The sequence below is a fragment of the Trifolium pratense genome, linkage group LG2, assembly GCF_020283565.1.
Source record: "Trifolium pratense cultivar HEN17-A07 linkage group LG2, ARS_RC_1.1, whole genome shotgun sequence".
NCBI lineage: Eukaryota > Viridiplantae > Streptophyta > Magnoliopsida > Fabales > Fabaceae > Trifolium > Trifolium pratense.
Genome location: NC_060060.1, coordinates 22,888,709 through 22,911,688, shown reverse-complemented (window position 1 = coordinate 22,911,688; position 22,980 = coordinate 22,888,709). Strand labels below are relative to the sequence as shown.

At 30.4% G+C, this 22,980-nt stretch overlaps 1 protein-coding gene across 2 annotated transcripts; it reads right to left on the bottom strand.

Annotated features, from left to right (window-relative positions):
- Positions 1 to 14,818: 14,818 nt before the first annotated feature.
- On the bottom strand, positions 14,819 to 21,850 carry LOC123907401 (protein IQ-DOMAIN 28). Of its 2 annotated transcripts, none has more exons than XM_045957663.1 (7): positions 21,762 to 21,850; positions 20,955 to 21,114; positions 20,515 to 20,811; positions 19,834 to 20,022; positions 19,496 to 19,576; positions 17,301 to 18,918; positions 14,819 to 15,182 (listed from the first exon to the last, which is right to left on the bottom strand). In XM_045957663.1, exons 2-7 carry the CDS (start codon positions 21,057 to 21,059, stop codon positions 15,151 to 15,153), a joined length of 2,322 nt encoding a protein of 773 aa, XP_045813619.1. In that variant the 5' UTR covers positions 21,060 to 21,114; positions 21,762 to 21,850; the 3' UTR covers positions 14,819 to 15,150. The 2 variants fall into 2 exon arrangements, with proteins under 2 accessions (XP_045813619.1, XP_045813618.1); XM_045957662.1 differs by having other exon boundaries at positions 21,561 to 21,764.
- Positions 21,851 to 22,980: the final 1,130 nt, after the last annotated feature.

Below are 22,980 nucleotides of genomic sequence, written 5' to 3'. Positions count from 1 at the left end.
CATAGTTCAAATCAATTCAAAGAAGATCATTTACTAATTTTAATCAATAGCGATTTATTTTCTTCAAAAAAAATCAATAGCGATTTAGCTACTCATACAAAACATAACAATTAAATTATGAATAATAGACATGATTTGCACCTTTTGAATAAAGACTCAATAAGGAATTCTTTTGTCTCTAGGTTACGGCCGTGAATCCCTTTCTCCAAAGTCTGCCTCCCTATTTTCCAAATAAAAGCTGCTATATATATGTTGAGAAGCAAGTACCCATTGTGCACTAAGAATAGATCGCGCCCCTATTTGATCATTATAGCAACGCGATAAAAACAGAGAAGTGGGGCGAGAATCGGCTCACATAATTGGAATTTTTCCATGTGTTTTTCCTCTTTTGATCTTTTATTCTTCAAACTCTTGATATGTAATTTTTCTTCAAATCTTCTTTTCTTTGACCGTGCATTCTACCTAAAACTTATTAAACTACAATGAAATTGCAATTAAAATTAACAAATGACTGGTTGTTATCATAACTCATCCTTATAAAATCGGCTTGTAAGGTGAGGATTGCCCTCACTCGTGCCCAATGCTATTGGGCTTGGAGCGCGGATAGTGGATGACCCGATCAGAAACCCGGTAGCAGGAAATCATTTTACTGTGAGATGCAATTACAACTCTGAACCGTTCAGATTATTTTACTGTATGAGTGATCTAGACTGTCTGATCTAAAATGAATAGTCTGTATTTATTACTGTGTGAAACAACATAAATATTGGCCAGTAGACAATTTTGGTCCCATTGAGGATTTGTGGATTTAGAGTTGAGGCCTTATGGGCCTTACAAATACATTTGATTTAAAAAGTGAGTTATGCTTTTTGCACTCTCTAAAATTCCTCAGTCACCCCATGAAATGATCAAATTAACTCTCTCACTTTCTAGGATCTAAGCACTTTCGCACTATAAGTATCGAGTGACAATATTTGTAACTCAAACCCAATGTTTGCGCCCCCTAGAAAGCGAACTCATTTTTTTTTCATTTATGGGAATGCAAACGTTGAGTTTGAGTATAAAATATTGTCACTCGCTATATAGAGTGTGAACTGAAACACAATTTGCTATTTAGAATATTGTGAACTCAGTTTACACACTTTAACTAGTGTACCTTATAAAAATGTGGTCACTATCTTATACTATCATATTTTAATTTTTCACTGGAGTAGTTGTGACATTATTGACCAATCAAACACACCGTAAATATAGTTATACTAAATTATTACTTTATTTTTATGACCAAATTTACATTTATACTTGCAATAGATATGTATCAAGGATACAAGAGTCAATAAGTTTGATAGAAAATAGAAAATTAGGTGAATGAATGGTTCACACCTAACTTGTGAACCGTGTTTTATTCAAAGTTATTTTATGGGAGATGAGAGAATGGTGAAGAGGACAAAAACATTTGATATTTATAAGATTTGCATCCTAGAATGCGAACTCAGTTTGCAATTTAATTTGCAATCTAGAAAACGAACTCTTTTTTCCCCTATTTTTGCTATTTACACACTCGCTTTTTAAATAGCAAAAGTGATAAATTTAGAATATCAGGAGGAACGCATGTAAGTCGGGGGTGCGAAAAGTAAAAATCTTAAAAAGTTTTCAGTTATTTACGTAATGTTCCGATGTTACCTCAAGTCTACATCTCAGAGAGATTGTCCGCTTTGGGGTTAACCCGACACGATTTTGTCCTTTGTAGAAAAGGTGTCTCGGTGATTTGAAAGGTGTGAGTGTTGTATATAAACACTCCTTAGCCTCGATGACCAAGCAATATGAGACTATTTTGGTGTATCCATGACACATAACTTTACTGTCTTTACCGTCTTTAAACAAACACCCATATAAATTTATGTGGAGAGGGTTGTCCAGTCTCAACTCAATATCAACCTTTAGATCAATGATTTTAAAATTGGGTCACTGTAGCAAAACATCATCTACTTGTCATGGTTACACTACAGAATATAATTACTGGAGACAATCCTCCTCCAAATTTATATGTTGTAGGAAAAAAAAAGATGTTCCAAAAAAATACTAGAAAAAATCCTTTTTATAAGACTTTTTTTAAATTAAAAATTATATTAATTATAAAAAGTAATAATTGACAAATAATAATTGACAAATAATTTTGGAAAAAGAGAATCTATACTCTTGACAAATTTAACATAAAATTATTTTTCTTAATTTTTTTTTTTTGACTACTAAATAAAATTATTTTTCTTAATTATTGTAAACGGTAGAGGGGTATATTACATATTGGGATAGAGGTCATACCTTTTATTTATTTATTCTTCCTTTGTTTGGTGGCATATTTTCCTGTTTTTCCTAAAAACATGTATTATATAAGAGGGATCCGTTGACTCCAGGAGTAAGTTTTCATTGATTTACTCCGCTTAATAACTCGATATCGACATTATAATTCTTCAATCCAACCGTTGAATTCAAAGATCTTATTGAGTAGATCAACTCCACAAATTTTTATAAAAATTCAAAAACTGTAGTTATGTATTCAGACTATTGAAATTCAACGTTTTTTTTAGTTTGTCGTACATTCAGTTGAAGTGATCATAAAAAGTATCAAACGGTTTTGAATTTTTATAAAACTTTGTGGAGTTGATCTACTCAATGAGATCTTTGAATTCAACGGTTGGATTAAATAAATATAATGCCGATATCGAGTTATTAAGCGGAGTAAGTCAATAGAGACTTACTCCTAGTTTCAACGAATCTCTCCTCATATATATAACTTGTGATATTTTCCCTATCTAGCCACTTCAAAAGTTATGAAAATGACTGAAGAGCAAAAAAAAAAAAAATATCCCCCAATGTTCACTTTAGACCAATGTGTTTGAATCACTTTACATAAAATAAGACCACTCCATCACTAAATGAAGTAGAAGAACCTCTCTTTAGTGTTTTTTTATCCACCCTTGTCGAACATCATGACTAGGTTCACCATAGCAAAGAAAAGTATCTTCATATTGCAGTTTTCTCCATACATGTCAACATTATAAATCACCTTTAAATTGTTCTAAGAGCATAAAATTCTCCATAATAAATACAACACTTTGTTGTACATTTGTGTATCCAAATTAAATAGTTGAAGCATATAATATAATAATATATGTATAAGGGTTTATTATTTGTTGGCTGTATCTTGGAGTTCCTCTGAACTCTTCATCTAAATTAAGGGCTAGCAAGAAAGAATGAAAATCCTTTTGATGAAGTGTTTGGGGGAACTCTTGGATTCAATCAATATTGCATGGAAAAAATTATAGTGAACCTTATTTTGTTCATATTTTCATGATCAACTCAATTACAGGTTTTGTTTGGAACATTGAGTTTACATTTCAAAGTTGATTAGCATCATAATTACATAAGGTATTTTTATACTATGTAACAAAATGAAAACCTAATTTAGTTCATCATCAATGAACAATTACATGATTTTTGGTTCGCACTTTGACTTTTTAAAAAATTTATTGTTACTCCCTCCATTTTATAAATAATGTCTTGTATTTGTATTTTTATTTTCACTGCAAAACAATTGTCATTTTATAATATCAACGCAATATTTCTTTATTTTGTTTACTATTATACTAGTACTCTTATTTATCGACTTTCACTACACTTAATTACTCTATTAACTACTATTAATAAGAGTGTTTTAGTAAATTATATTGATTTTATCTTTAAAATCAACGCATCTAATTATTTATTTAAAGCATTGTGGAAAACTTAAGTATCATCATGTTATGAGACGAGAAATAGTTTATGCTATTTTTTAAAATAAAAATATATCATTTTTTTTATAAAAAATAATCACATATAAGAGTTTTATCTTTTTATTGCAGATTTTTACAAAAATTATAATGTCAAAATAATAAAATAAAATAAAAAATTAAATGAGAAGTTGCTAAGAAAAAATATGTTTTTTTAAGAGGAGATAAAATATATGTAAAATGGGAGGTAATTTTAATTTTAAAAAATTACAAAGTTGTATCCAAACAATTTAAAAATTATTTTATTAAAAAAAGTAATTGTTATTGCAATAAACAAACTCATGAATTCTAATTTTATATAAAATTTCTAGAAAATAATCTTAAATTGTTAAATTATTTTCTAACCAATAGCTTCATCAACAGGCAACTAGAAACTGAACTTTCTCTTCTTCATTTAATTACAACAAAATGAATCAAAATTAATAAAGAGTTGATCAATGATGTATGAACATGTACTTGTTTTGAGTGCTTATATATTTTCTATTGGTATCAATGAATTGATCATGAGTTATATTTGAAATTCGTCAACATCCACCAAATAGCATATATAATAAGCAAGATATATTATTATAAAATAATGTTTTTTGAACGGAATTATAAAATCATGTTATCTACCCCTCTTAAATATAACCATATTTTCTACCCCTATGGATTTGCTAGTTTGATATAAACATAACCATATTTTCTACCCCTCTTTACCTATAAAATATAAATATAACCCCTTGTGGGTAAACTATCCAAGTTTACCTGGTCATCCTATTTAATTATGATTTCTCGAATGTGTAGAAAAAATGCAAAAATACATATGTAAAATTTTGTTATGAGTTATTAGAGAAGACTTTTAACTTTCTTTATCGATAAAAAATAAATAAATAAAAAATTTGTAGAATAGATAGATTTCCACTATTATGTTATTTTCCATCATTTTGTCTTGGTAAAATAACTCAGGTTTTCATGAAGTATTATATAGACAGCATTAAACTAGAAAGAAAAAATAATAAACGATTTTATTTCAAAATTTAAATCGTTTGTGCGTATTTTTTGTGTGTGTATAATATATAGTGTAAACTTTAAAATCGACCTTTGATTTCAGCTTCATATCATTCCCCGTTATTTTGATATATGAACCTAGTATCTATTGTATACTCAAGACTTGTTTAGAATTCAAAATACTTTACCATCACATTTAAATGTTCTTGAGTTCAAACTTTCAATGCGCAAAAAATTGATAAAAAAAATTAAGTAATAAAACAAGTTGCTTATGGAATAAATAACCGTTACAAACCTTTGATAATCAAGCATGATTAATTCACCAGTGATTCCGGGAGTTCCCCCAAACGCTTCAACAAGGTTGAAAAGAAAATTGAATCCTTAATGAAATGTTTAAGGGAACTCTAGGGAACACTAGATGCTTATATTTCTCTTTTTTGATATTTGGATTGGTTAATAGATTTGATACTGTAGATAATATATATATACTAAGTGACTGACTTCATCATAATAAGTTTTTTATTCTATGGTTGCATTTAATTATATTATAGAGTTATTTGTAGTTGTACATAATGTACCTGGACTCAAAGTAGGGTATATGGATGATGAGAAGATAAGGCAAGAAGGAAAAGTCAACACTTTTTTTAATTTATCTTATTTTTGCTCCTTCTCATTTTAAGATTCATTTTCAGAAACTAGAACATCCACCCGTGCGGTGCACGGGTCTGATTAGTTGTAAGATATATAATGATTAAATAAGATATGATAATTCCAATAATATCTACAATATATTAAAAGAAGATACATATGAAATCACCAATTTGCCCCTATTTTATTTTTTGACACATAATCATTTTCAAGGGTATTTTGTGCCTTTATTAAAAAAAGTTAGTAGAAAAATGCTAAAAAATTTCTAACATTTCTCAGCAGGATTTGAGCCCTTAACCTTTTAGTTACACTCCTTATTATATTTACCACTAAGCCATATGAATTGATTTGTTATATTTTTAACCATCTACAATATATCTACAACATATTAAAAGAAGATACATATGAAATCACCAATTTGCCCCTATTTCATTTTTTGACACATAATCATTTTCAAGGGTATTTTGTGTCTTTATTGAAAAAAGTTAGTAGAAAAATGCTAAAAAATTTATAACATTTCTCAGCAGGATTTGAGCCCTTAACCTTTTAGTTACACTTCTTATTATATTTATCACTAAGCCATATGAATTAATTTGTTATATTTTTGGAACCATCTACAATACATTAAAAGAAGAAATCACCAATTTGCCCCTATTTCATTTTTTGACACATAATCATTTTCAAGGGTATTTTGTGTCTTTATTAAAAAAAGTTAGTAGAAAAATGCTAAAACATTTCTAACATTTCTCAGCAAGATTTGAGCCATTAACCTTTTAGTTACACTTCTTATTATATTTATCACTAAGTCATATGAATTAATTTGTTATATTTTTGGAACCATCTACAATACATTAAAAGAAGAAATCACCAATTTGCCCCTATTTCATTTTTTGACACATAATCATTTTCAAGGGTATTTTGTGTCTTTATTAAAAAAAGTTAGTAGAAAAATGCTAAAACATTTCTAACATTTCTCAGCAGGATTTGAGCCCTTAACCTTTTAGTTACACCTCTTATTATATTTCCTACTAAGCCATATGAATTAATTTGTTATATTTTTGGAACCAATATGAGTTAAATACCCAATTATAACCATAAAACTCCACTTTATTTGTTACTTCTCCCACAAATTTTTTTTTTTATCTAAAACTCCAATTTTTTGTATGTAACCCAAATTCAAATTACCTCATTTTATACAAATTCAATTTTTTTTATTAAACAAAAATCTACTATATAGGCGAATTAATATATGCGGTATTAATTTTCTTTTACTTACTCAATTTAAAATGTTTCTTTACCTTAAAAAAATAAAATAAATAACATATAGAAATCCACATAAAATTAATAATTATGACTGATTAATGAATATAATGACACATCTACAATATATGAAAAGAAGATACATATTTTTTTGAAGGAAAAAAGAAGATACATATTAATTAACTGGGCATCGATAAATCCTATACAATCTACTATATAGGCGAATTAATATATGCAGTATTAATTTTGTTTTGCTTACTCAATTTAAAACGTTTCTTTACCTTAAAAAAAATAAAATAAATAACATATAGAAATCCGCATAAAATTAATAATTATGACCGATGAATGAATATAATGACACATCTACAATATATGAAAAGAAGATACATTTTTTTTTAAGGAAAAAAGAAGATACATATGAAATCACAAATTTTTCCCTTTTCATTTTTTGACACATAATCATTTTCAAGGGTATTTTGTGTCATATTTGAAAGTTAATAACTAATTTCAATATTTTAATAATACAAGGATCTAATTTTTTGTGGGATTTCTGCGAGGCATGTGTTTTTACTCTTATTAATGAAGTTTTCAGTTTTTTACTATTTTTTGTGAGACCTATATTTATACTCATATATTAATACGAAAATCTACTATTTTTTGTGATTCTCAAAGAACTTGTGTTTTTACAAATATATTATGTTGTCTATTTTTTTTTTAATAATTTTACGGGCTATATTTATATTAATACGGGAACCTCTCTTTTTTTGTTATATCTACGAGCCTTATATATTTACTCCTATATTAATAAAGTTGTTTGTTTTTTTTATTTATAATTTTACGAGTTATACTCATATATTTATACGGAGACATAATCTTTTGTGTGAATTATGCAGGACCTATATTTATCCTCTTATTAATAAGGTTTCCTGATCTTTAATAATTTATGTAGAACCTAAATTTATACTCATATTTAATACGGTGACCTAATTATTTTGATGATTGTTGCGAGACCTATATTTTTACTAGCATATTAATAAGATTGCTTATTTTTTAATAATTTTTACGGGACTATATTCATACTCATATATATATTTATTACAAGGACCTAAGAAAATAAGATACATGTGAAAATCTCATGTTACCCCTACTTAATAATTTGACACATCATCACTTTCATGAATATTTTGTGTCATATTTGAAAGTTAGTAAATAATTTCAATATTTTAAAATTTTTCTTGAGGTGGTTAATTCCATCTTAATATTTTACTCCTTCCGTTTTTTTATAAGTGTTCAGTTAGAATGATAACACTTAATTAATAAAGTGGATTTTTGCACATTATCTTCCTATTATACCCTCATCTTAATCCAAGAATAAATTCCTATTTTTTTGCACTTTTTCAAATAAATTTTTGTTTTCAATTTTTTACTATTTTTTTTAGAGCTATATTTATAATCATATATTAATACGAGAACCTAATCTTTTGTGTGATTTTTGGGGACCCATGTGTTTTTTTTTTTTTTACACGGGGACCTATGTGTTTTACTCATATTAATAAGCTTGCCCATCTTTTATAATATTTGCGGGACCTATATTTATACTCATATATTTATATGGAAACTTTTTTGTTTGCGTGGTTTCTACGGGACTTATACTTTTAATTATATATTAATTAAGTTGTTTGTAACAAAAATAAAATAAAAATTAAGTTGTCTATTTTTATTTTTATTTTACAATTTTACAGGTTATACTCATATTTAATACGATGACCTAATTATTTTTATGATTATTGTGGACCTATATTTTCACATATGATTGCCTATTTTTTAATAATTTTTAGTGACTATATTTATACTCATATATTAATACATTGACATAAGTTTTTTGGTGATTTTTCCAAGACCTATGTTTTTACTAATATATTAATAAGATAGCCTATTTTTTTCATAATTTTTACATTATCCTTATTTATATTCCTATATTAATATGGAGACCTAAGGTTTTTTGGTAATGATTTTACCATTGTTCTTTTTCGATTTTTTTACCAAATATTATATTCCTTCTATTTTTTTATATTTTAATCAACTTTCCAATAAATTTCATCTTACCAAATGAGGAGCGGCAACGCCGCGACTCCCGTGCGGACGCACGGGTGTCATGCTAGTAAGGTATATAAAAAAAGTTGAGTAACATTAACCGATAGTTCAACAATAATTTTGGATAAATATTCATACAAAGAAAATTATGTTATATTACGGAAGACTTCCTTATAGACCACATTTGAAGTCTTAGTCGTATCTTCACCGTCGTCATCGATGATCAATATTTTTAATCATTTTCTAGAAGTAACTCTTGAAATTGCAACATACAACTGACCATGTTAAAACACTGGCAACGGAAGATATATCCCAACATGCTTTAAAGATTATCCCTGATTCTTATTAATAGTCATCGCAAAAGAAATCATTATAGGAAATTGTCTCCGTTGAAATTTAAAAGGAATTCTCATGTCAGATGGTGTCGGAGAAAATCTAGGTATGAAAACCTGATCACCAATATTACTTCCTGAAATAAATTTTTCTTCAAGAGCACGTTTTCCCAATCTCGTAATAATAAGTCTTTTTCCATTCCATAATCCTAATTTTTTATTCAAATTCCTTAATAGCATAACTGGAACTCCAACTTTAAGTCTCAACTTGTGATTTGGAAGTCCCGACGTAGAAATCGTGTTCAAAAATTCGGGAGTATGAACATCATCCACTGTTTGACCGTCTACATTTTGTGTGAGTGGAGTATCATAACTCAAATATGTTTTTTCTTCACCAGGAATTAAATCCAACATATAATCATTTATTGTGTCGACTATTGAATTTTTAGGAGCTAGTATAGCTCTATTTTGGAAATACGTTATATCGTTCATGTTTTGTAAAAGTTTGGGATAGGTGTTTTCAACGATAGAAGCAAGAGTATCAGCTGAATTTGGAATCAATAAATCTGATGGAATGTCAAATTCTAAATCATCGTCGTTGTCATCTCCAATTTCTCCATCGCCAACACCTAAAACCCATTTAGAAAACAATCTTCTTTGTTCAACGTCTGCGCTCGAAGCACCACCGAGAAGCCTAATGTTTTTACTCAATGTTAAAACTTCACAAAAATTCCAAAGAATCGAAGAATTAATAGTAGCATGAACAACTTATGGCCTTGTACCTTTGGGTATTACTGGTAGAATTTGTCTAAAATCTCTGCCAAAAACAACAACTTTTCCACCGAAGGGAATGTGTTTATTTTTTCATCAACAGACTTGAGAATATCTTTTAAAGTTCGATCAACAGCTTCAAAACAGTGTTTGTGCATCATTGGTGTTTCATCCCACATAATGAGCTTTGCTTTTTTGTATTAATAGCGCCAAATGGCTTTTAGGAACTATGGTACATGTTGAAAACTCGTTAACATTTAGAGGAATACAAAACCTTGAATGTGTTGTTCCACCGCCAGGTATAAGTAATGCAGTGATCCCACTTGAGGCAACTGTTAAAACTATCTCACCTTTTGAGCGTAATGCGACTGACATGGCCCTCCAGATAAATGTCTTCCCTGTACCGCCATAACCATAAAGAAATAACGCACCAGGTTTGTTTTCGTTAACTCTTGTCTTGATTGTGTCATATACTTTACGTTGCTCTGAAATCATAGTTGACATCAATCTAACATGTTCCTCAGCTAATGATTGTTTGTTATAATTCAATTCGTCGTGTATTAAACTATTTTGTATATCAGGAACTAATGATGTGTCTGCTCTAGGCATTGGAGGATAATCTTTTAAACTCTTCCCACAATTACGTAACATCATCTCAATATCTGCTAGTGCATATTGTATCAATTGATCATCAGTTAATATTAAATCTGCAATGTTAAAATCAAAGGGTGTGTTTGTTTCAAGGTATGAAATTGCATTCCTTGGAATGATATTCCTAGGAATATTATTTCCAGGAATAACATTCCTATTCATGTGTTTGGTTAAAATTTAGATTTTCTAGGAATGTTTTTAAAATTTATATAAAATAAAAAATTGAAAAAATAAAAATGCAAATAAATGTGAGTGGTAGTGGGAAGTTATGAAAAGTTATAGGAAGTTGAGTTTTATTCCCATGGGAATGTTATATTCCCACCCTATTAGCATGGGAATAACAAGTGTAGAAGTTATGTGTAATTAACATTCCTGGGATTAAAAAATTCCTGGGAACAAATTTTCAAAACTTGAAACAAACATAGCAATGTTACATTCCAGATCTCATATTCTCAGGAATAACATTACAAACCTTGAAACAAACACACCCAAAATAATGAATGTGATTAGTGACATGACTATGGTTGTGTTTGATTGTATTGCAAAAAAAATTGATTTAGCAGAATTGAGTTTGATAGATTTGATTTTGGTTAAAAGTGAGTTAAACATGATTGATTTATGTTTGGATACATTAACGTAAAAATAAAGAGTATTTATAAAAAATATCAATTCTTTTTCCATTATTTTTTTTGACAAAATTCTTTTTTCAATTTTAAAAAACAACAATTTAATAAACTGCATAATAAATAATTTAAAAAATGATATAAGCAAGGTAACATGAGACATTGAAATGTGAAAGATGATTTTTTTAATAGATTTCAATATTGTTGAAAGTGTTATTGTTTGAGAATATATATATATATATATATATATATATATATAACACTTTCCAAATCACACGTGATAATAACTTTCAAAATCTCACATGATAATTATTCTCTAAATTTATGATCCGGTAGAAAAAAAAATCATTGATCAGGAAAGACATAAAAATATTTCGTGATGAATAATATAGTTAACAATAATTTTGATATGATATACTTTTAAAATTGATGGTGCTTATCAATTATTGCACATAATTTTAATCACAATTGGTATACTTGCCATAATAGTTGGAAATATTGTCTTGCATTGAAGGGTTGCAGGTTCGAATCTTAGTCAAGACAAAATTATAATATTTTTTAATAAAAATTGCAAGATAAAATGGAGGGAAAACAGATAAAACAAATTAGGGTTTAGGGTTTGCTTGTGTATACAAGCTTATAATATAAAAGATTAATATATAATTTTTTTGTTTTCACCACTTGTATCTAGCATATTTGACCGCCTAATCTGATTTGAGGATCAATTCTGCCATTAAGTGGTTTCAGCCTCATCCCGATCGCAGTTGCAGGAATCAAACCATAGTCCTCCTTACCAAATTTAGTATCAATCACAATTAAACCAACAAGTAATAAATGAATCTTGAGTGTAAAATCTATAAAGGTATATAGATAAATAATGTTTCAGATTTCCAGGAGTCATTGTAGTCTTTGAAAGGGTAAACTTGACCACAGTGGGACACTTTAATTATAGGGCATCTTCCTCAAAGGGTAAATTTAGAGTTGCTTAATATAGCAATTTGGTGCTTAATATAGCAATTTGGTGGCATAGTCGCATATTTAGATATAGGCGAAATCTATAGTGAAAAAGTGAAACATACTATACTAGTATCGTTTATCTTGCATAAGTTTCATAATTTAATCAAATGAGATGTGATTTATCGATTTAATGTCGAGATTGATGTGATGTGACATATTGATCTAATAATAAGCATATTATTAGATCTAAATGTCAAAACAAGTGTGTATATGGTGAAACACTTGTGTCACTTGTGTATATTAGACAAAACATTAGATATAACTTTGTCATTGTAGTCCTCTAAAGATTTTTAGTGCCACTACTTGTGTTGAATCAATCCATACAGAGCAAGAAAACTTTAACTTTAATTGAAGCCCTTATTAGTGGACGGTAGGACTTGTATCCTCGAATTAGTTAATCTTTAGATCGATTGCTTGGTTAAAAAAACCACAACGTAAAAAAAATCTATATAAATAGTGTAGTCCCACCAGCATTATCTGTAAGCAAACTTTTTAAATATTTAGTGAATTACCTTACCTCTAAAGATACATATATAGCTCCTACGCTACTCGTCACGAAAATCTCCAAATTCAAAAGGCACATTATAAGATATTTACTTGTATAAGCAAATTTTAAGCACGACTGGCATATGAGAAAAGTGTGGCACCTAGTGAAATTAAGAAGCCATTGAAGTTGGTTACTTATATCTATATCTGCTCCTGTTTATTCTAAAACACATTCAAGGATTTATCTCATAACACTTAAAAGGTGTTAATTCAGTGCTAACAGTTTAATCTTATAATTTAAGTTTTAAGGTATTAAATTAAAATTCCTTCGGGAACAATTGTAAAATGACAATTAATGGCACTTTGATTAACAAAATATTTCTCCTTCCCCAATTAAGGGTGTGTTTCGTTGTGAAGAGAAAGTGAAAAGAGAGAAATTGATATGAGAAGAGAGAAAGTTGTGAGAAATTGAGTAGATTTGATATATTGTTTGGTATAAGAGAAAGAGAAGAGAAATAGGGACCAGAGAAATATTCATTACTTTTAAAAGAATGCCCTTGAATAAAAAATTTATCACAAAAACTATTTAATTTTTTATTTAATTTAATTAATCAATTTATTAAATCAACTACTTAGCTGTTTTTTTATTAATTTAATTGTTTAAGATAATTTATTTAATTATTATTTAAATCAACCTATTCTAAAAAAATTAAATAGTGTCACGTGAGAAAAAAAAACATGCAAATGCAAAAAAGACAAAAAAAAATGGTGTGGGTGTCTTAAATTGAAGGGCATAAATGGCAAAATGGATTAAGGGTTCGTTTGATATGAAGGAAAGAAAGCGGAAGGAAAGAAAATTACACAAATCAATGAATGAATTTGGACTAAAGTTAGTCTAGGTTCATTTATTGGTTTGCGTAATTTTCTTTCCTTCCATTTTTTCCTTCAAACCAAACGGAACCTAAATGTGCAAGTTCTCCCCTCTTTCTTCGAAGAGAAACAAAAATCAGTGGATCTCACGCCAATATTGTCTCTCTTCTCTCTTTCTTGTATGTACCAAACAAGAGACATATCATGTTTCTCTTCTCTTTCTCTCTCTCTCTGATAACTCTCTCTTCTTTATTTCTCCTCTACCAAACAGACCCTAAGAGTGTGTTTGGTTTGAGAGAATTTTATCCAAATTCATCCATCAGTTTCCTTGTTTTTCTCTCTTCTTTATTTCTCTCTCAAAGTCACATCTTGTTAGAAAAGGTGTTTAATAGTGCTATTGTCCATCAAGGAATAATTCATGGTAAAAGAAGAAAACATGATAGGGGTCTATAAAACAGACTTGGAGAAAGATTTTGACCATGTTAGATGTAGCTTGATCATATTTCCACGTCAAATCCTAATAAAGTTGACAGAGTCTGTTAAGCTTGTAGAGTTGAGAACTGATTTTATCTTCTTATTTTAGAAAGTTCTGAAAGATTTGAATTTGTTGATAAAAGTCCAGAAACACACTTCCAATTAAGGAAAAACACAGTTCTTATCTGAATTTGTTTATCCAATCAGAGGATAAAAAATACTTAGATATGAACACAATATATTTATCCTGTGATTCCCTTGTTTCTAAATGGTTACATATAACAATACTTGTAAATGTAGTTCGTCGTTAACTTCCGATCTAAATGGTTACATCATAATGCTTAGATATGAAAAATGGGATAACTCGGTTACCTAGGACCAGGATCGAAATTACCTTAAACACCAAAAAAAAAGTGTTCATGTACTTGTCTAGATCACTACAAGTATGTGTCGCGTCACATGGCCGCATTTATATTATTAGATAATGTAATGTCACATTTGCAGTTCAAAAAAAAAATGTAATGTCACATTAAGCTCCTTCAAATGCTCGTAAGTTTGTAGCATTAGGGCATATTAGTGCACCAGATTCAGATCAAGTAAAGTCTCGGGGAAAGTAGATATACACAGTCTTTTCCCCCTATAAGCAGCAGAGAAACTATTTCTATGATTTGAATCTGTGACCAATTTCACACGGCAGCGACTTTACCATTGCGCCAAGGGTTAGCATTACTAAATAAAAGTACTATCTAGAACTAGAAAAAACATTCAGAAATTTAGAAAAATATGATACTCTTTGAAACAATGGTTTGAACTTTGAACAATACATCCAACACAAAGGGTAGAAAAACAGAAGAACCAGTACCTAAGCATAGAACTGTTGATATATATACCCAGAAAAGTGGAGTATTTCCTACTAAAAGAAAGTTTTATATCAGACTCTGATCACAAATATATAGACCTCTTCTGTATCTCCATATGACCACAAATAAAATAATAATGACAATGATGATTAAAAAATAAAGCTGTGATGAAATCCAACATATCTTTTGCTCTATTTAGTTTTCACCTCCTTGAAGTATCTCAGTTCTGAAAGATTACATAAAATCACCTTCTCCACTGAGGTTGTGTCAACTTATCTGAAATTAATATCCACAGAATACAGTGATAGTGAGTAATTGAAACAGTAAAGCTCAAACAACAAAGGAGTAAACTAATATTTGGTTTGATGTGTATGTGTGTGAAAAAAAACACATCTCTTTTGCTTTGATTTAACACGAAGTATGTGCTTTTTCATGACATCATGCCATTTATTACCTATGTTAAGTGAATCCTTTAGACATACTGAACTTCATGCACTCTAATTGTGTTTTCTAAAGAAAAAGTTTTAATGGAAATTTGACAAGTTACCAAAATTCTAGATGCAAACCTCGTTGCTATTGTGAAGGGTAAAGGAGGAAAGAAAGAGTTCGTATTTCCTATATTCCAGCTTAAAAATATGTACGGCAGAATTATGAGTTCATGACTAGTGTTAGAATATTAGGTGTCCAAGGAAGACTTTCCTATTATATTTTTTTTAGGTTACCATGATATAAGTACGAAGTTTCCACTGTCATTAACGATGACTAATCTCCGTTATGGAACCTGTGGGGACACACAAGGTGGGTTCTCCCCTCTCAAGTCTCAACTGAATTATTTTCATATGCGGGAGCCAGGAATCGAACCCCTGACCACCTGCTTAAGGGGCCCAAGACCCTTACCACTTTCCTATTATAACTATATATATATATATATATATATATATATATATATATATATATATATATATATATATATATATATATATATATATATATATATATATAAGATAGGATTGTATTCAATGGTCAGCTTTGATAGCCTAGCCTTCTAACTTGGCTTTAATATGTTTACCTAACATATCTAAGAGTCCATGCACTCTAATTATATATATAAGGGACTTTTGGCAAATGGTATAATTCTGAATGCAGAGTTCAGATAATAAACAAATGAGAAACTGGAGTTTTGTGAAGAAAACTTTGAAACTAAATGATGTTCTCTTAAGTCTAAGTCAAACAAAGTAGGAATCCAAATTAATATAGGGTAGGTTGGGATACTAATAAATAAGGGTATTGTTGGAAAAAGATTATTAATATTATCTATCTGAGGAGTGCTAGCAACACACTCTTTAACAAACACACTCTAACACACTCTCTTCTATTGGTTAAAATTTATATGGGTCCCATAAAAGTTATATGGGTCCACATTTTTTTATGGGACCCATATGAATTTCAACCAATAAAAAATAATGTATTGGAGTGTGTTTGTTAAAGAGTGTGTAGCTAGCATTATTCTATCTTGATATTCAAAAGTTAAACTAGTTTGCGACAAGCTAATATTCCAAACATGACAAGGGAGTGTATAAAAGGTAAAAGACCATAATCAACTACAAGTAACATGATTCAAGTATCTTAGGTTGCACTCATTATTAAAAACTACGCAATAATTTTGGAAGATGTAATCCATTAGATTTAAGCGACATAGATGAAATGGAAGAATGCTTCAGGTTTTTATATATAAAATTGTACCAGTCAAAGCTCAAGAGAAAAGCAAAACAAAATAAATTAAAAGAAATGTTGAAATGATGTGAATGACTATTACATATTATAAATCATTAATCCAAACTATATTAATAATATATTAAGGAAACGTGTAATAATATATAAGGAAATATTAAAATCAAGCCTATATAAGATACTCCAAATTAAGATATGATCAAGATATTATAAGATACCTTTTCAATCCCCCTCAAGCTACAACCTGAGCTTTAAGATTATTGAAAAGGTGCCCTTTAGAAAAATAAAAATAATAAAGAGTACAATTTGAGACTGCAGGCAGGCTAGATCACAGCCGAGACAACAAATAGGGCTAGAGACGGCATTTAGAGCAAAAATCAAGGCCAGATCATCTCTGGGACCAAAGCCATGACAAACCAAGCTCCAAACTACATCTAGATAGCTGAAGCTAGGTTGCTGCTTTCATACATGATTTTTTGTAGTCCAGCAGTCTTGCCATACACTAAAAGTATTCATTCACGAAAAAAGTAATTTTTTCCTCACCGTAAACACATGAATATATGTAAAATGCAAAATTTTCGTCACTGTTAAACACATCACAAAGCAGTAACCAATCAGTCAATAAAAAGGTACAGAGAAATAGTGAAACTTATTAATGCTTACCAGTCCCATCCCTTGAAGATGACAAAGATTTGTCCCTTGAAGATGACAGAGATTTATCAGTCCTCCCAACTCCTCTTCCACTCAAAGTTATCAGCTTTTCTGGTCTTGGGGAAAAAGAACCTGACTTGCTGTTAATAGAAGATGAAAGTGAATGCCTCCTGGTAAAACTGTTTTTGTCTAAGACATCAGTAGCAAATCTTGGGGAGCCTTGTCCCCTTAGCCTAGCTTTTGCTGATTCAGTAGGAGCCATATAACTCGGCAATCTTGGAGTGTTATGTAACTCATTTTCTTGATCATTAAAATTAGCAGGCAGTGAAGCTCTTCTTTGGTAATTGTTGCTGATGATTTTGTCACCGCCATTTAAGTCTTCGCTAACTCCTATTTTTTCATCTCCTACATTCTTCACACTAGTCTGTAAGACAGCAGTAGGATCGTTATGCCCTATCTCTTCTAGTGCTTTCTTTCCACGACTTTTCTCTTCTTTGGCACCGCCACTTAAGCACTTCTTTGGCTTATCATTATTCTCTTCTAGTGCTTTCTGTTCAGGAACATTCTCTTCTTTGGCACTGCCATTTAAGCTCTTTGGCTTATCATTATTCTCTTCTAGTGCTTGCTGTCCAAGACTTTTCTCTTTGGCACTGCCATTTAAACTCTTCTTTGGCTTATCACTTTTCTCTTCTAATGCTTTCTGTCCAAGACCTTTCTCTTCTTTGGCACTGGCATTTAAACTCTTCTTTGGCTTATCACTATTCTCTTCTAGTGTTTTATGTCCAAGACCTTTCTCTTCTTTGGCACTGCCATTTAAACTCTTCTTTGGCTTATCACTATTCTCTTCTAGTGCTTTTTTTCCAAGACCTTTCTCTTCTTTGGCACTGCCATTTAAACTCTTCTTTGGCTTATCACTATTCTCTTCTAGTGCTTTTTTTCCAAGACCTTTCTCTTCTTTGGTAATGCCATTAAAGCTCTTCTTTGGCTTATCATTATTCTCTTCTGGTGTTTTCTGTCCAAGACCTTTCTCTTCTTTGACACCACCATTTAAGCTCTTCTTTGGCTTATCATTATTCTCTTCTGGTGTTCTCTGTCCAAGAACTTTCTCAGGATAAGACTCTTCTGACTTTGGCACCATCGTATCTTTCATTTTCTCTGAAGAGGAATTTGGCCCCTGCTCTGAGACATCAGTAACATTATGATCTGTAGTTGTCTTAGAGCTTAGTTTTCTTTTCTCATTAACTGCCTCAGATCTGTCTGAAACATTTTGCATGCGAGTTTTTTTTAGAGTAGTTTTCTCAATGTCTTTCTTTGGGTGCTCCTGAGCTGAAACCAATGAGTGATTTGAATCCTTTTTGGGACGCTGTTTATATTTGTTAAAACCTGAACTTGAGCCATCATCAGCTTTCACCGCAGGAGACTTCCGGGAATTCCTTTTAACTTGTCCCTTTTCAGCTGTTTGACAACTGATATTTTTTTCATCAGACACCGAGTCAAGGTTCTTCAATTTAGGAAGAGATGCCCAAAAGTGTGACCTTGTCCATCGGTCAAGCCACTTCCAAGCCAAGTAAGGTTCTCCGAGATCAGTATTGAAAGATAGAGGAAAAGCATGGGGCGATGAAGCCAGCACCTGAAATGGATATCATACGTAAAGAGCTTTTATCAGGGTCAAATTATACCTAGACGATTTAGCGTCAATTCAATACAATAAGAACTAAACAAAACAATTAAAGAAAAAACCAGTTGCTCAAAATTGTTATCCCATTCCTATCAAATAAATAATATTAGTAGAAGGGTGAGTAAGGTAAAATTGGTAATTGAGCACAGAGTAGAGACTTATAAAGTTAAAATCATATTCATAATATGAGGTTCACTGATTCAGTGACCAAAACAACTTTTCACTCAACATTGAATGAGTGAAACGTTTGGTAGAAGCGTGCATTGAATGTAAAATTGGTGTAAATTGAGATCTTGAATGTCACATTAAAGAAAAACAAGTTCCAAACTTCAAAGGCATGACATACTAGTATAACAAAAGACAAATTTAGGAGCCCAAAAGTCAAGAGTGAAAACAATTTTATCCTTCTTTAATGCAATTAGTACTACTACAGTTTACCGAGAGTAAAATGAAGGACACCAAGCACACACATAATAGGTAACTATTTATCATCTATATAGGTAACTAGTAATTCATAAGAAGTTTGTACCTTGCGAACAAAGACATTTTCTGACAGCTTCTCTGCTTCTGTAGATGTAACTATGCCAATAGATTTTGAAAGTTGAGTATCCTGATCAAAGTATGTCGAAGAAGCAGTTAGTAAATCAATACAAGGGTAGGGATGGGATGCAATTGATGACATTGAACTTGTCATCTACGCCAATGTGCCACTGAATGTTCTATTAATGGCCAGAATATTCCATTTGTATGACAAGAAACACCTTTTGATACCGATTAAATGACAAACCTCCATTGTTTCCACTAAGAAATCCAGGGAAAACATAGCACATATCATTGCATTGATGGAATTAACCAAACAACATTTACCTTACGAATTTTCAGAACCTCCAGCCCAATATCAGAACGCCTAACATTGTAACCACGAGCCAATGCTTGGAACTTAACAATTCTCTTCACACAATATAAAGCAGAAACAGCTTGTCTTCTAACCAAGTGACCGCGAATAAGAGCTTGCAGCTGTGTGATACTTTTGAGTGTTTGAAATTCCCGACGAGCCTTCAATGACGTTATACAAGAATCACTTTAAGTATTTATTAATCATTAATCATACATAAAGAAATTGTCCAATAAAGTACCAATACTAAGAAAAATGGCATATGATGGCTTGCAAGTTGAGAATAAACAAGTACAAGCAATTCTTAATCAAATATATCATGACACAAGTTAATTTCAAATAAAATTGCATAAATAAAATGCCGGACAGAGAAAGCTAAAACTCAAATGAAATATCTATATTTTCCTGTTTTTCTACAGCTACAAATTTAATTTAAAATTAAAGTGAAATAGTGATATGTTAAATAGTGTCTATAGTACTATAGGGTGGCTGAATTAAAAAAAAATCCTATGGTTCCGCGATATGCTATTTTAGTATAAAAGTTTGTCAAATAGTGGTTATTGCAGCATGGTAGCACTGTTACGAAACAGAATTTAAACAAAATGTTATTTTCGCGATCCGCAATTGACAACACTGTAATGGAAGCGTATTACCTGATAGCCTCTGCAAGCAGACTGAAGTTTAATAGCTGCTTCTGTAAGCCTGACTGTCTCGAGATCATCTTGAGATGCAAAATTAGCAACAGCCTGTGCACGACCCTCTCCGTCTCCATTTGAAAGAATTTCCCTCTCACGAGATGGCCCTTTAACTACTTCCTTTTCTGAAAGCACTCCTTTACCAGCATTAGATCCAGATATCGGCGGTGATATCATCAAAGAATCCATAGTTGGAATTGGATTTGACACAATTAACTCAGAAGATCCCAACGGATCCTTGTTACTCGAAGATTTCTACAAAATCAAATTTAAACAACAATTACAACTTTACTATTTCAAAATTCAAAGTACTCACAGACTATACGCGGCAATTATGACATTTTTTTATATCATATCAAATCATAAACAAAAAGTGTGACAACAATGAAAATACTTACAAAAATGTCATTTTTCTTCGATGAACTAGACTTCGAGTTAGACGATGATTTCTTCCCATAGAGTAAGTTCTTGATCCATTTCCCGGGACTTCTTCCTTTCCCCATCACGCCAACAACCGACACTTTACAAAGCACAGCAGAACAACTCAAGCATCAAAATCTGCAAGAAGCACACACAAATAAGCCTCAATTATTACATTCTAACTATTTCTTTAAAGCAAATCAAACAACCAAAAAAAGAAAAAACCTATTTTCATGAAATAACCTAATATAGTATCAATTCTCAAGTAAGAATAATAACAAAAAAATGTAGCTTTTTTGCAGAAAAAATAGCATGAATCAGTTGAAAAATCCAAAACCATACAACATTACTAAATTAACAATAAAGACAAAACCTAGATAAAAAGTCAAAAGAAACTGAAAATGAAACCCTAGAATTGCAATTAACTCTACTCAGAACAAACCAAAGAGTCAACTTCAAAGTTTCATCAGTCAAAAAAAAAAAAAAACTTCAAAGTTTCATTAAAATAGTTGCAAAACAGAACAAAAAGATGCAAGAACCCTAGATTTAACAGGGTAAAGAAGAAAATGGGTGAAATCGAGAACCTGAAAAGATGAACCCTAAATAAAAGAATCCAATGCTGAAGAAATAATAATAATGGATAAGAAGAGAAGTGTTAGAGAAGAGTGTTGTGAGTATTATTATTATAGAGAAGTGAGAAGAAGGAACAAAAAAAAAAGTTTGTGAATTTGATTTTAGGGAAAAAACAGTGACAAAGCATGTGGAAGAAAGAGAAAGAATTATACCTTAATAAGGCTGAACTTGAAACAGAAAAGCAACGTCATAGATTCCCTCCTACGAGGTTTCTACTATAACAACTAAATTCATTCATCCCATAATTTTCTTTAAAAAAATATTAAATAATTCATAAATTTCTTTTTTTTTTAGAAATGATATTTGGAGAATAAAATAAAATAGTAATACAATATCAAACTTTTAAAATATTAAGTTCTCAACAGCTCAATCGGTACGGTAAAAAAAAAATAGCTCAATCGGTAGAAATATTGCATTTTATATGTATAGTGTTGAAGTTCAAATTCAGCATCTCTCGCTTGTTAATTTTAAGAGGTAAATTTCTAGTCATTAAATTAGTAGGCAAAAAATACAGAGTAAAATGAGTTAAAATGCCTAGTAATAATAATGTGGTATATTTTTAGTCAAAAAAAATAGTGTGGTATATTTTAGTTATATAAAAAAAAAGTATTGTGGTATATTTATTTAAAAATTGTGTAAAATGTATACACAATAATATGATACACAGGGACGGAGCTAAAAGGGCCCAGCATAGGCCACAGTCCGCCAAAGTTTAAAGGACGTGATGAATGAGTGAGATAGAAATTGAGGAAATTTTTTTCAAATGATAAAAATTTTGGTTTCTTACGATAAGAAATATTCACGAAAAATGTCTCTCAACTATTCAAAATAAAATTTCACATGTATTCTCTAGGAACATACAAAATGAAATTAGAAAGGACATTGATCGACAGCAAAAAGTTTTGATTATTTTGTTAATAAAGCTTATGTGAAGGTTCGATTCCCCGCAACTGTGATCGGAAGGGGGCTGGAACCACTTAATGTCAAAACTGACCCCCGAACCAGATTAAAACTGGTGGTGAAAACAAAAACAAAAAAAGCTTGTGTGAATCTATATGAGAACAAATTGATCTTGTAGTTAGACATGTTGATAGAAATATATTTGTCAATGAGTAGTTTTTAGATATCGTACATGTGTAAGATTATCATACTCGCTATTAAGCAATGGATTTATTCAACATTGTCTCATCATAATCTTTAACATTCAAAATGTTTGAGGTAGGATATGATGGATCTAGTAATATGCGTGTAAAGTTAAATGATTTACAAACTTTGATCCTTCAAGAATGTCCTTATACATATTACATGTTCATCGTATGGTTTATTTGTTAATTCTAGCTTATTATTCTTGGATCATCTAAAAAAGTAAAT